This window comes from Eufriesea mexicana, unplaced genomic scaffold, assembly GCF_001483705.2.
Source record: "Eufriesea mexicana isolate 0111107269 unplaced genomic scaffold, ASM148370v2 scaffold1482, whole genome shotgun sequence".
Lineage (NCBI taxonomy): Eukaryota > Metazoa > Arthropoda > Insecta > Hymenoptera > Apidae > Eufriesea > Eufriesea mexicana.
The window spans coordinates 714,692-728,893 of NW_016909634.1; the positions used below are offsets into that span (position 1 = coordinate 714,692).

Sequence of the window (14,202 nt, forward strand, 5' to 3'; positions counted from 1 at the left end):
AATCGAGAATAGCATCAATCTTCCAGTGGACTTATGTAAAAATCGAATGATGAATCGAAAGGAGGAAAATGCATTTTCTACCAATTAAATAAAATATAGCATCAATCTTCTACCAGACGTAGTTAAAAATCGAATGATAAATCGGAAATAGAGAAACGAATTTCCAACGATTTAAATAAAAACTTGTATTGAAATTAATCTTTTGCTATACTTACTTAAAATATACTTATTTAAAAATGCGAGATACAAATCGGGAAAAAAGATATTGCATATGCAAGCAATTGAAAAAACTAAACTTAATAAAAAAAAGGAAGAAAAAAATAGATTGATGAATGTAAAAAAAAGAAACTCATTCTAAATTAATGCAATAAAAATTCGTAATAGTACCAGTTTCATTTTGTTAAAAATATCTTTAAATTAAAACATCCAATTAGAAAAGAATTCGGAGAAGCAACGATCAATGGCCTTGTTTAAAAACCAAATTGCATTTTAAATCAATTCGATAAAAATTTACAATACCATCAACCTTCAGCTATACTTATCGAAAAAGAAAAAAAGGAAACGTATATTTAATTGATGAAATAATAGTAATTATCTTCCACATTCTAAACTAATTAAAACAAAAAATTCACGATAATATCAGACTTGCATAAAACTCGTTTAAAAATAGAAAGATGAATGAAAAAAAAAGAAACACATCCTGAACCAATGAAAAAGAGAAAGAAAAAGAATTGAAAATAATATCAATATTATACTAGACATTTAAAAATTGGAAAAAAGGAAACATGCTGAACCAATTAAGAAACACTCACAATAGTCAACAATATTCCACTATATATAATTAAAATTCGAAAGATAAATAAAAAAAAGATACACATCTTGAATTAATTGAAAAAGAATTCACGATACTAGACTTATTTAAAAAATAAGAACCAAAAAGGAAAAAAACCATCGCGAATCGATTAAAAAACAATCGGTCATAATATCAACTATTTAATAGTTATTTAAAATTTGAAAGGAAAGTGGAAAAGAAAATAAATATAATGAACACCATACCAGTATCTAAACCATAAGTAGTATCTAACAATGTATAAAAAATATACACGTTTCCTATAACATATAGTCATTTCTATTTGTGTATATAATACCGCAGTTACGTTTTAATAAAACAAATAATACCATAAGAGTAAGAAATTAAATATTAGCTATTTACCAAAAATTCCTCCACTTTTAAAGCTACCACAGTGAAAGAATTAAAAATCAGAACAGACAGTACAAGAGTGAAAAATTTGATTTCCTCTGTTAACCAAACATTCCTTCACTTCTAAACCTACCACAGTGGAAGAATTAAGAACCAAAATAAGTAAAATAATTTTGGAAAGTTCATCTTTATCTATTTACCAAAAATTCCTCCACTTTTAAAGCTACCACAGTGGAAGAATTAAAAATCAGAACAGATAGTACAATACTGAAAGAATTAAGAACCAAAATAAGCAAAATAATTTTGGAAAGTTCATCTTTGTCTATTTACCAAAAATCCCTCCACTTTTAAACCTACCACAGTAGAAGAATTAAAAATCAGAACAGATAGTACAATAGTGAAAGAATTAAGAACCAAAATAAGTAAAATAATTTTGGAAAGTTCATCTTTGTCTATTTACCAAAAATCCCTCCACTTTTAAAGCTACCACAGTGGAAGAATTAAAAATCAGAACAGATAGTACAATAGTGAAAGAATTAAGAACCAAAATAAGTAAAATAATTTTGGAAAGTTCATCTTTGCCTATTTACCAAAAATCCCTCCACTTTTAAAGCTACCACAGTGGAAGAATTAAAAATCAGAACAGATAGTACAATAGTGAAAGAATTAAGAACCAAAATAAGTAAAATAATTTTGGAAAGTTCATCTTTGCCTATTTACCAAAAATTCCTCCACTTTTAAAGCTACCACAGTGAAAGAATTAAGAACCAAAATAAATAAAATAAGTTCGAAAAGTTCATCTTTACCTATTTACCAAAAATTCCTCCACTTTTAAAGCTGCCACAGTGAAAAAATGAACATTCAGAAGCTAAATCGAGGAACTCAAACGCATTCCTAACCAACAAAATAAAGATCTATGCCAACATCAATCTTCCATCGCACGTATTTAAAAAACGGGGAGAAAAGAAGGAAATCCATTGCTCGATTCGCATTTCGAAGCGATCGTCTCGATCCGTTTTCCTTGATTCTAATTGAAACGCGGAAACTGCCGGTATCTTTTCGATCGTTCGAAAATATTCTTCCGCATTGTTCACGCTTCTGCTCCGAGGCGGCGCGCCACGCAACCCGGTTCGTTCACCAACGGGGCAGGGACTTTCTTCTCTTGATTGCGACACTCCGTGATCTGCGGCGCTCATTTCCATGCGTGGCGACGACACAGCGCACGCCCTCGCATCGTAAACGCACAAATGATTCAACCATTCGCGAATGATTCATTCGCGACGTTGTTCGCGACTTCGTGCTATCCATCATTATTTCATCACTGATCATTTTCGACCTGATCTTGATCTTGATCGCGTCCAAGCCTACAGCTGATCTTGGGTCAGTGACATTGAACTCTGATTATACATTTAACCTAACCTGCAATTTTTTTGGAAACTCAGTCGTGAGTCATTGAAATGATCCTCATTGAGGTACAGGTACATTACTGGTTAACTTGGAGGATGAGATATTTTTGGATTCTTTATTATAGCCTAAATTAGACGGATGAATTTTATTCGGTTGATTTAAAATTATTTTTTAATTGGAAAATTCGTTGTAATTATTAATATGTGGATTATTTTATGATCTTTTTAATCAATATGCGAATTGTTGGAATTTTTATTATGACAGACCATAACGATATAGATCATAGTATACGAGATGTTCAGTACAGTAGATCATATAGATCACATAGACCATAAAGATATGTACTATTTTAAGATATAGATATCAAGTTCAAAATTAAATAGATGAATTTTGTTCAATGAATTTAAAGTCATTTTTCAATTTAAAAGTTTGCTTTTCATTTGAATGTGTGATTTACATCACAATTTTTTAACGATTACATTAAAATTGTTAGAATGATTGTTAAATAATATCTTACAATTAATACATTATCGATGGTATACTAATTGTGGGAATTGTATGTAATTATATGGAAATATGTAAAGTATGCATATACTCACTTGAAGTAATGTAAGCATTTTGTTAACGAAATTCGATCCTAAAAACTGGTCAAAATAAAGCAATAAAATTGAAACAGGTTGCCAATTCTGTCAATAAGACAAGGACAAAATTTGTGAAATATTTTTTTAAATACCATGCTTGTGCAAGATTGTTAATTGAAATCACATTGATGATTCGCAGAATTTGAAATGAAGTGAATTTACATCGGTGGCAACCATAGTGAGGATTATAAATGACGTGGATTCACGTTAGCGGCAACCACAAAAAGGATCCTAAATGACGTAGATTCATGACAACGGCAAGAAATATTTTCAAAAATGCTTTTCGTATATAAGATGTGAATTGTCTCGTGTTTTTAACGTTTGAAGAATGGGAAACGCCGGTCCACGTCTTTCATCGGCGATATGTAAAGCGAGGAATTTTGTTTTCGAGTCTTAGAATATGGAATCTGAGCCTGAGTTGACTGACTTTTCAAAGCTGGAACTAGTAAACGTGTCGAATCATGAGAGAAATGAACATTGAATTAAGTTTTATTGAGATGGTACTTTTATTAATGATCCTATACTTATTTATTTTCATCATAACACTTCAACTATTATTATTGAAACTAGAGTTGTCAAAGGAGTTAAAATGACTTGTTTCAAATTCTTTATTTTTGAAATTGCTAACAATATGCAATTATTTTTGGCAAAATTAATATTCATTTTTGTCCAAATACACTTATTTATTTCCACTGCACCATTTTAATTATTCTCACTTACGTACACTATGTTTAGATATACATTACAGATCGGTATTTCTGATGTTAACTAAGTACGCTGTATTTAGATTAGATCAACGTTACAGATCAGTAGTTTTAGTGTTAATGGATCTTAAAACTACACTCGAATGATCAAGTCTTTCGAGAATTAATGAGCTCTGTTAGTGGTACTTTTAAACTGATTTTAGAATCAATACTATTCAGCTATTTTATACTCCATTCGAGATATTTGGTATTCAAGTTAGGCTACTTAATCTTGTAACTTAGGTCAGGAACTTTGGAAAATTGTTTCTGTAATTCTCTCCTCCATTTCTTCAATTTATAACGTAATTTGTGGAATCAATAGCTATAGTCCAATAAGTATAATAAAATTAAATTAAAAGTCACGTAGTATATTTGAACGTGTGCTCTTTTATTAATAAGATTATTTATTTTATTTGCGAAATTACAGAAATCAGTTAGCATTGTATCGTTTCATTAATGAGATTCGAAGTAATGAAGAAATGGGACTTCTTACTTGGTTCGTCAGTTTTATGAGCAGAATTCCATTGATGGGACTATCCATGAAGCCATTAATCACTGCAGACTGATATTCTTGGAAACCTTATTCCATTCACAATTTGCAATCGTATTGACGGAATCATACGTCAACCCACGACAACGTCGGGCCTGACCAAGTTGCAACTTCGTTTCCTATCTACTTGATCTGTTTGCTAATTTATTCACGACTCTGCTGGTTAGTACACGATTTCCTCTGAAATCTCCTTGACAGATTTGTGAACGCTCTGATCTCGTTCATCGAGCCACTGGTTGCGACTTTATTTGCAAACTTGCTTGAAATTCCATCGGCGGATTTGAATTTTTCCGCCATTAAACTAATTTCGTAAAATTATGTCACTGCGAAATTCTGTGAGAAATATATTACGGAAATTCCGCGAGGAATATAAACCAAGGATTAAAGTGAAATTTGTATTCGTTCTAGAAACTGAAATAAAAATTTGACCTATTTTATGGATATCATTGGTTGAATATTTAAGGAATATCTTGCCTAGTTTAGTGATCAAATAAACAGTGAAATGAAATGAAATGAAATTTAATTAAATTTCGAATGCTATATTGTGGACTATATAAATTAATAACTAGTATACATTTTGTCTCTTTGATTTTCTTTCAAAATTTAAGGAATGTCTTGACTAGTTTAGTGATCAAATAAACAGTGAAATGAAATGAAATTAAATTTAATTAAATTTCGAATGCTATATTGTGGACTATATAAATCAATAATTAGTATACATTTTGTCTCTTTGGTTTTCTTTCAAAATTTAAGGAATGTCTTGACTAGTTTAGTGATCAAATAAACAGTGAAATGAAATGAAATTAAATTTAATTAAATTTCGAATGCTATATTGTGGACTATATGAATTAACAATTAGTAAAAATTTTGTCCCTTTGATCTTCTGTATGAACAGGAAATTAATTGAAAATTCTTTTCTATTTTATTTTACTGTCATGTAATTCCTATTTTATTATTATTTATATCTTTATGTAATTTTTATTTTATTCCTTTATTATTATTTTTATTTTATTTGTTACAAACGAAATAAAATTAATTTCAAAATGAATAAAATATTTCACTTATATACCTCGTAAATTAAATTTTAAAAATGGCACTAAAATTCATATATACATCACTGCGACATATGTGTGACAGCAAAATAATAATTTCACAGTAAGTGTTTGCTGCACAAACAAATGCATAATTTCTTAAAAATAGTTGTAAGTCTTTCTCGAAGCATCCCACGAGTGCGTTTACCCTCAAAGATGCGCGAAAAACGCCCTCGTGATTGCAGTAAGATTGCAATGATCAGTGAGTCATTGCTCGTCTACGGAGCTCTCGACGGTTTGCCTTTTATTGGTATCTGTCCGACCTCTTTTAAGGCCGTTTGTACGCTTTCTCGTTATGATCCGTGCAGTCATCCTATGCAATACTGATCGATCATCCTCCACGCTCAATTTTTTCACATTCATCGTATCAGAGGTCATGCGTTCACTTCACTTGGGTGAAATCATCTAACAATATTCTCTAATGAAATAGAGAAACGTCGAAGAACGATATTTTTATTTCTATGTACAACTAATTAATTATCACTCGATAAAAATTACATAGAAAGTCGAAAGTATAAAATAAGAAAGTGGGAGATGATTTTACGTGAAAAAGCAGATCATAAGTGTCGAATAAAATTTTTCAATACGAGACTTAGTTTTCGAGATAATCGATTTTGAAAATTCATTGGGTATGTACTTACACACGTTGTTACATGGTTGAGGTACTTAATCGATACAATAAAGTATTGGTGACATTTCTCAGTGCTTTCTTGACCCTAATAACTCTTAAAGTCGTGTAGACATTGTGTACAGAGACAATAGGCATTCTAGTGTCACTCGATGAACCGTGGCATAGCTATGCAAGTGCATGCATACGCAATGATATTCGGAATCGATTTTCTTGGAAACTATGCCTCCGATGAAAAAATTGTATTCCACATTTTCGATCTGTTTCTATGTGAACAATGTGTGCCATAAAGGAAAAAAAGAAAAAAATTTTAAATGTCATATATTTTCTACTTTACAATTTAAATTTCGACAGTTGAATAAAATTAAAAGAAAAAAAATTGTATATCTAAAACTAAATCTTGCGAATTTGAAATCGCATATATATATTTGACATATATATTATTTTTATATAATTTTACCTCAAGAAAACTTTGCATTTTATATACTTCTAATTTTCAAAATAAAATTAGAAGATAAATTGCAATAAAATAATACAAATATATTAAATTCAATTATTCTATCTTAATGTCTGACGTATATCATAAAAATTACAAATAATATCAACTTATTTCATATTCTCCACTAAAAAAAAGATTTAAAATACAGTGTTAAATTTTAAAAACTTAATTCAGTTAATATAAACGCCAAATTTTAACAATACCAAATTTCTTAATTTATTTATGACACAATTGACAATTTTACTTCTCATAAACATAAATCCAACTTCGTTTTCCATTTTCCAATCTTCAAGAAGAAAATACTTATGAAAGTGTCCGGATTAAAACGCTGAACTGTGCATTAGGAGCAATCATACCAAATTTCAGGCACGAGCATGCTGGAAATTCGTACAGCTTTATTAAGTCGTTCTCTCGTGAACCAGAAGTAAAAGTACGGAAAGGATGAATTAAAATGCATAATACGTGGCCGCTAATTAAGCCAGTACAGACGGATAGATAGACGAGAGTCACGGCTGCATAATGCGCTCGCTCGATTTTCTGCAGCTGCGTCGTGCAATGCAATCAAGCTGTAACAGCGCGGAGAAAGTGCTAGGAAATGAAGGAAAAAATAAAACGGGGGGAAAAAGGTGAAAAAAATTTGGACACCTGAGATCCCGGAATTCGCTTTGATCGCGCGTAAAATGCGATCGTTAACGCGTGCAATATTATGACTGGTTAGTAAACCTTCGATGGAATTTCGAAATTACGTGGCAAAGGAATTGATGTCAGTAGAAGAAATAATTATAATCAGGTGAAAATTACTTCGATAAATCGCCGATTTGTAATTTTACACTGTTCAAGATTATAGGGGAAATCTATGAAAAATGCAATTCTCTTTTTTCTCCGAGGCAAATAGATTTTCATTATTACCATTCCTTTAAAGTTATTTCTAATTATACGATATTAATTGTAGATTTGCCTGAATCGTTACTTTCATAAAAGTTTGACATTATGTTTTAGAAATATTGAGTAACATATACTGTTATGCAAACAAAATTATGAAAGTAATAATTATTTGAGAAAATCGTAATATTTCTCTTAAAAAAAAGAAAAAGAAAAAAGAATAGATAATTCATTTATGATTTCTTTGAATAATTAGTTATGATTATAAATTCTCTGTAAATTGTATGCAAATTTCCAGACATGAAATTGTAATAAAAATTTGTCACAATTTTTAAACAAATTTTATTTACCACTGCAACCAATTCTCATTTTAAAACAAAGAAATTAATAATTTTAGTTTCCAAATTTTATAATTTTTCTTATTACTGCAAGAAGAAAATAATTATTATATAATTTATTATATATTATATTACAGAATATTATATAATATTCTACTAAAGCATTGAGAGTCACGGTTCATTGTTAAAAGTCTATTTCACGGTGGAAACAATCTTGTAAGGCACTAGAAGCATGTAACTACCAGGATAGTGTACTGACTGAATTGACTATGGAACATAACGAGATGTGTACATGAACTGGAAGTCGATTAATGGTATAAATCAACGCAAGATCTATCACAGAGACTTTTAAAAGTCAACCTGTATGACGTAAACATTGAGATACGCAAGAAATTTGATAACTTACGGTAATTGGCGTGTATATACGTCACTTCCGTTGTGAATTGATTTTGGACATAACTTACGTATACGACATAAACGCTCAAGAGGTTAAATCAAAAGAAACTTTCCATACTTTCCCACAGTAAATACCATTCGATACCATACAAACTTCTCATACTGCTACAAAACAAAATTCTATTAATTGTTAATTAAACCTTTTATAATCGACCTCAAAAATCGAAAGAGACTACCTACAATTATTTCCAATGAAGGAATGAAACCAATAAAAATAAATAAATTGAAAGAAACTTTCTGTATAATAAACACCATTTAATACCACTTAAATTTGTTAAATTGTTTCAAAACGATCTATCGAAAGGGATTATTATCAATTAGTATTAAAACTTCCTTCTACTATTCAATAATTCAAGAAAAGATTTACAAGAACCATAATGCCATACAAACTTCTCAGATTGCTACGTTAATTGTTAGTTAATCCTTTGCACTCGGTGAGTATTTTCGTTACAGAGAAATAGCAATTGAAAGACTTTCTGCTGTAACGTCGAGGATATTTTTGAAACGGTAAATAAGGAATTGGGTATAAATTAAGACTTAAAATTCGACAGGTGCGTTCTGTTAAACAATTAACACTATAAACTTCTCATATCTCTTTGTGAGCCTCAGCCGCATTCTTGCCTTCATGAAAATAAAAAAGTAAAATGTGTCGAAAATGCTTATTTTTGCAGTCCATGTTAAGACTGACCGTGAACTGACTGTTATAAACGAAATTACACGGAATTTCACGAAATAGCAACCTAAAAGTATCGACTACCACATCTCAAAAGAAAAAAATTTTAACATTGATAAAAGAATAACTAAACAAGCATAACATTATTTACCGATGCAAACCGAAATTACATTCTTGCCAACCCAATAGCTGAAAATAGCAAAAGAAAGTACCTCTAGAACGTTCTCCAAATCTAGAGGCTTCCCTGACTTGCCTCATGCCAACGATAGGCAAGCAAATACCCATCTGCCATTGGCAAGGAACCTAAGCCACGAAGAGTAAAACGAACGGTTCATAAAATTGCCGGTGGAGACGCAAACGATGGGATTTGTATTCATTACACTCGCTATTCGCGTGTACCAAGAGCGGCGTCTCTGGACCACCAGGCGCGAGACGTGCGAATCCACCTTTGTACAAGCGTATTTACATTCACGTAGGAGCTAAATGGAAGTTGCATCGGCCGTGGAATGCAGCCTCGTGGGACATCCGTCCGTGAAACGTATGCATCGCGGTCGAAGCACGTGGGACGTCTGTACATCCACTTGTTTGCGATTTTATTGCGGCCTGTACATCCTCCTGCCTTCCCAGAAAATCCCCTGCGTCTGTCTTCGGTGAAGCTGCGCGCGCATCTTCCTTCTCGCGGGCCCGCTGAGTGCGTTGAATGTTCCTCGTGGAGAACAGCGAGCTTTCGATTTGGTCTTAAGGCGTGTACATTACGCCGTAGGCAGATTTTTGTGGTGGACAGCGTGGGAGTACGGTCGAGGGAGAGGTTAGGTTCGAGAATGGCCGTTGCGGTTAGGGATTATGTTTGACAGGTTGTGAAAGGTAAATGTTGCTTTGCACTGATCATTTTGGAAGTGCGGGGTGATAGGTTAGGCTCTTATAGGTTAGGTTTGTCTGCAGTTCCTTTTCAGTCGGTAGAAAATTGTTTTTAGTTTGAGAATATCCTTTTTGGGGGCTTGGAAGACTATTGAGTTAGATTAAAGATAATTAGAGGGAAATATTAAGGTAATAAGTTCTTTTTAATGACTTCACACTGATCGAGTAACGAATTATAGTGAATCTTAGACTGCATTAGATCAGAGAATTTAGGTTAGGTTAGAAAATTGATTAGAAATATTTTTGGTAGAATTTAAAATAACGGATTCTTACAAATAGCATAGTTTTTATAGGTTAGGTAACTTTTTACGATTCAAGAAATTTTTATGAAAGAAATTTTATGAGTCGAATATTTCAGCTAGAATTAAAAATTTGTTTCCGTCTCGATGAAATAATATTTTATCATATTCGATTATAATTCTTAAATAGTTTTTTCATTATTTTTAATTAAGTTTATTCCTCTTTCATACTCTTCTAGAAATATTTATTCGAAACTGGAATTTCATTATTTGACAGAAATCAAATAGTGAACAATCTTCTTTCCAGAAAAAAATATTTTATCTCGTTAATTATCAAAAATACTCGAAACTTTTCGGTGATTTCAATCTAAATTATTTAAATGATTAAGTTATTACATTTCCTACGTTTATATACTCAAAAAAATCATTTGCTTCTCTAAAATAAATGTAAATAGTAATTTTCTTGAAATTTGTCATTATTTTAGGGAATTTTTGCTATCCACGTGCAAATATGCTTTTTATCTCTATCTCGAGAGGACAAATACCATCTTGCATAAGAGTTTGATTCGAACGTAAGGCATCGTGAATTTCCCAGTGTCCCAGAATACCACGTGACTCTAATTAACGCATCTAATCAAAGATTGCGACGATCGATGCGACTCGAGAATTGCAATGAAGCAAATGGAGAAACTAATCGGTCGTTCTTGAGCAATTAGTGCTACCTGGACGGAATTGCACCGAAACTATTCGCGATTCCCTCATCGTACGAGATTCTCTCCTCTCCTCCCGTCAGCTCGATTCATTCGCGATTCCTGCATCGTGGCCGTCGTACGGTCTCGTGTTTACGTTCACGTAGGAAACACCTTGACTCGACACAAAAACCTAGTTACCATCTCGATACGCTATCTGTACACGAGGACGACACATTGTACTAGGAATTAGGAAATTTGATGGGTAACTCGTGGATTTACTGTTTCAGTGTTATCTCTTTTAACGTTGAAAGAAGTGACTAAAGTGAGGAAATTGTAGAAATTAATTAGTTTTGACTAATTTAGTCTTGATTAATATTTTGATCTTATTAGCTACAGTTTTAGATAATAAATTATTATTTCATTATCTATAGTTTGTTTTAATAATTGTTTTTGCAGCGAAGAAAATTTGATTAATTGTTTTAGTCTCAGTTTTATAATCTTTCAATGGTTACTGCTTTTAATGTGTATTTTGTTTGGAGTCCTTAATTACTTTAGTTATTTTCTTTTATTGGTACTCTTTAGGTTACTTGGTATTTTCAGTAGTTTCTTTTCTAGCGTTTTGGATGACTTAATGCTTCTATCTAGTGTTTCTATTGCCGTCAGTTACTTTAGTGATGATATTGGTGATGATTTTTCTTTTATTTTGATATTATATAATTTATTTTGACAATTTGTGGTTGCACAATTCCAAGCCTAGTATGTATATACAAACTTATTTTCTTAAATATTTTCGTGAACTCCAAAAATATTTAGTTATTAATATTAATCAATTGTTAAATTTCTATAAAAGGCAGAATTAAACAATCGTACAGGTATAGTATTTAAACATAAATATAGATAATAACATTATTTATATTTATTCTTCAAATTCCTGCTAAAATCTGCAATTTTCTTGAAAAATTTCTGAAGAAACCCAGAGGATTGCCAATCCTGATTGAAAATTCGAAATATTTCTTAATTAATATCTAAATAGAATATAATTTATTCTACATTTTGGTTCCTGTGATCCATACCGTTTTTCGCGACAGTTACTTGTGAAAATAAATAGAAAGGTGAAAAATAATAATAACAACAATGATAATAAAGGAAGAAAATTCGAAGCTAGTAGAGCAACGAAAAGATGCAGTGCTGCCAGTTGCATACTCTGCACTTCCTCCACGCATTGTTTCGTTCCCTCCGACTTTCGAGGACCTCGTATGCAACAAGGCAAGTTGAGTTAGGTCAACCCTCGATCCGAGGCTACGAATTCCTCCTCGGATGCATTGTTCCAACGATGCACCATATTGCATTCCATTATTTCCAGCACATGCGTGCAACGGGGGCAATTACTGAGTCGCGAGGGGGTCGTAGGTTTAATCCTCGAAATTATTTGCAGCAAACGTAAAATTTTATCTAGGTTTACTTTCAAAACTATTTTTCCTTTTCCCGCTTTTTTTTCTTTTTTTTATAATTTGGTATTTACAAAATGGCAAATCACATTTAAATTCAATTAAATAATTAGAATTGATAATCAGATTATGAATTTTTTCCTGAATATTGAGAGTTGGTAAATTAATAAATTATTATAATAATAATTGACGTAGTTCATTAGGAGGTCGAAGGTTTAATCCTCGGAATTATTTACAGCAAATGTAAAATTTGATCTAATTTTACTTTGATAACCATTTTTCCAATTTCCCATTTTCTTTTCTTTGTAATTCAGTATTTATAAAATGATAAATCACATTTAAATTTAATTAAATAATTAGAATTCGTAATTAGATTATGAATTTTTTCCTAAATATTGAAAATTAGTAAATCAGTAGATTATTATAATATTAATTGACGTAATTCATTAGGGTGTCGAAGGTTTAATCTTCAAAATTATTTACAGTAAACGTAAAATTTTATCTAGGTTTACTTTCACAACTTTTTTTCATTTTCCCGTTTTTCTTTTTTTATTTATGATTCAGTATTTATAAAATGGCAAATCACATTTAAATAATTAGATAAATAGAATTGCTCATTACAACACGAATTGTTTCCTAAATATTGAAAATTGGTAAATTAGTGGGATAATGTAATAATAATAGATGAAATTCACTCATATTTTTTTCATTTTCCCGTTTTTCTTTTTTTATTTATGATTCAGTATTTATAAAATGGCAAATCACATTTAAATTTAATTAGATAAATAGAATTGCTAATTACATCACGAATTGTTCCCTAAATATTGAAAATTGGTAAATTAGTGGGATAATGTAATAATAATAGATGAAATTCACTCATATAGGTTTATCTTTGTCATCACTGTTCGCAATTTACTTTGAATATTAAAAATCGACATAACTCACCCTGCAACAAAAATCCATGCAGCGCGAGGTTCATGGCTACGATCAATTCCTTCAGCCTAGAACAGAAAAATATTTTATTAATACTCGAATTTAGGACGAAAATTTCATTTCTTGTTCTTTATAATTAAAAATTGCAATTTTTAAAATAAATAGACGAATTGAATTATGAAGAATGTACATAATTTTCTCCACATTTTCAATCCTACTGCTTCCCATGCTCTACCAAAAATGAGTACTTGCATTCATTAAGAATATACTGAATAAATTCTTAAGCGAAGATTCTAATTTCTACGTAAACTTTTCTCTTAAATATTTTAAATCTCTAATTTTGAACCATTTTATTCAAAAAATTAGAATTACTAGTAAATTCTTGAAATATCCTTCTTTCCTTTGCACTTCCTTTTAGCGCAAAAAGAATCTATCTCTATGGTAAAGACCTTTCAACATCACTCCACGGATAGTCATAAATTAAAACAAATGATTTTCTCAGGCTCATTACACAAGAGCGCTACTATCTACCCAATCACGTGCACGTCTCACGTACGATCAACTGATAGTTCAATTTCCTAAGACTAATTGCTTTTAATTGATCAGATAGACGCAATCGACGGTCAAAACCGAGGGATCGATCAGAAAATTCCTGCTTTTCAAGACCTACGAATGATAGATGATGATAATGCAACGCTAAGCGATGCTAATTGCGGCTAAATTGCACGGAGGCGTACAGGAATCTCTGAACAAAGTAAATTCGTTCCTATCCGCTTGGGAATTTAATGTATTCTCTCTCGAAACTGGCCATTGCAGCTTTGGAAATCGGTAGCTCGCGTATTGTGACCATTAATAGGTGATTT

At 31.3% G+C, this 14,202-nt stretch overlaps 1 protein-coding gene across 1 annotated transcript in view; it reads right to left on the reverse strand.

The window, feature by feature from the left end:
- Positions 1-13,400, reverse strand: part of LOC108548296 (serine-rich adhesin for platelets) — a 69,974-nt gene extending 56,574 nt beyond the window's left edge. The window contains exon 1 of the mRNA XM_017901160.1: positions 13,352-13,400. Within this exon, the coding sequence (XP_017756649.1) occupies positions 13,352-13,385 (34 nt within the window). The 5' untranslated portion in view covers positions 13,386-13,400. The remainder of the gene's footprint in view (positions 1-13,351) is intronic.
- Positions 13,401-14,202: the final 802 nt, after the last annotated feature.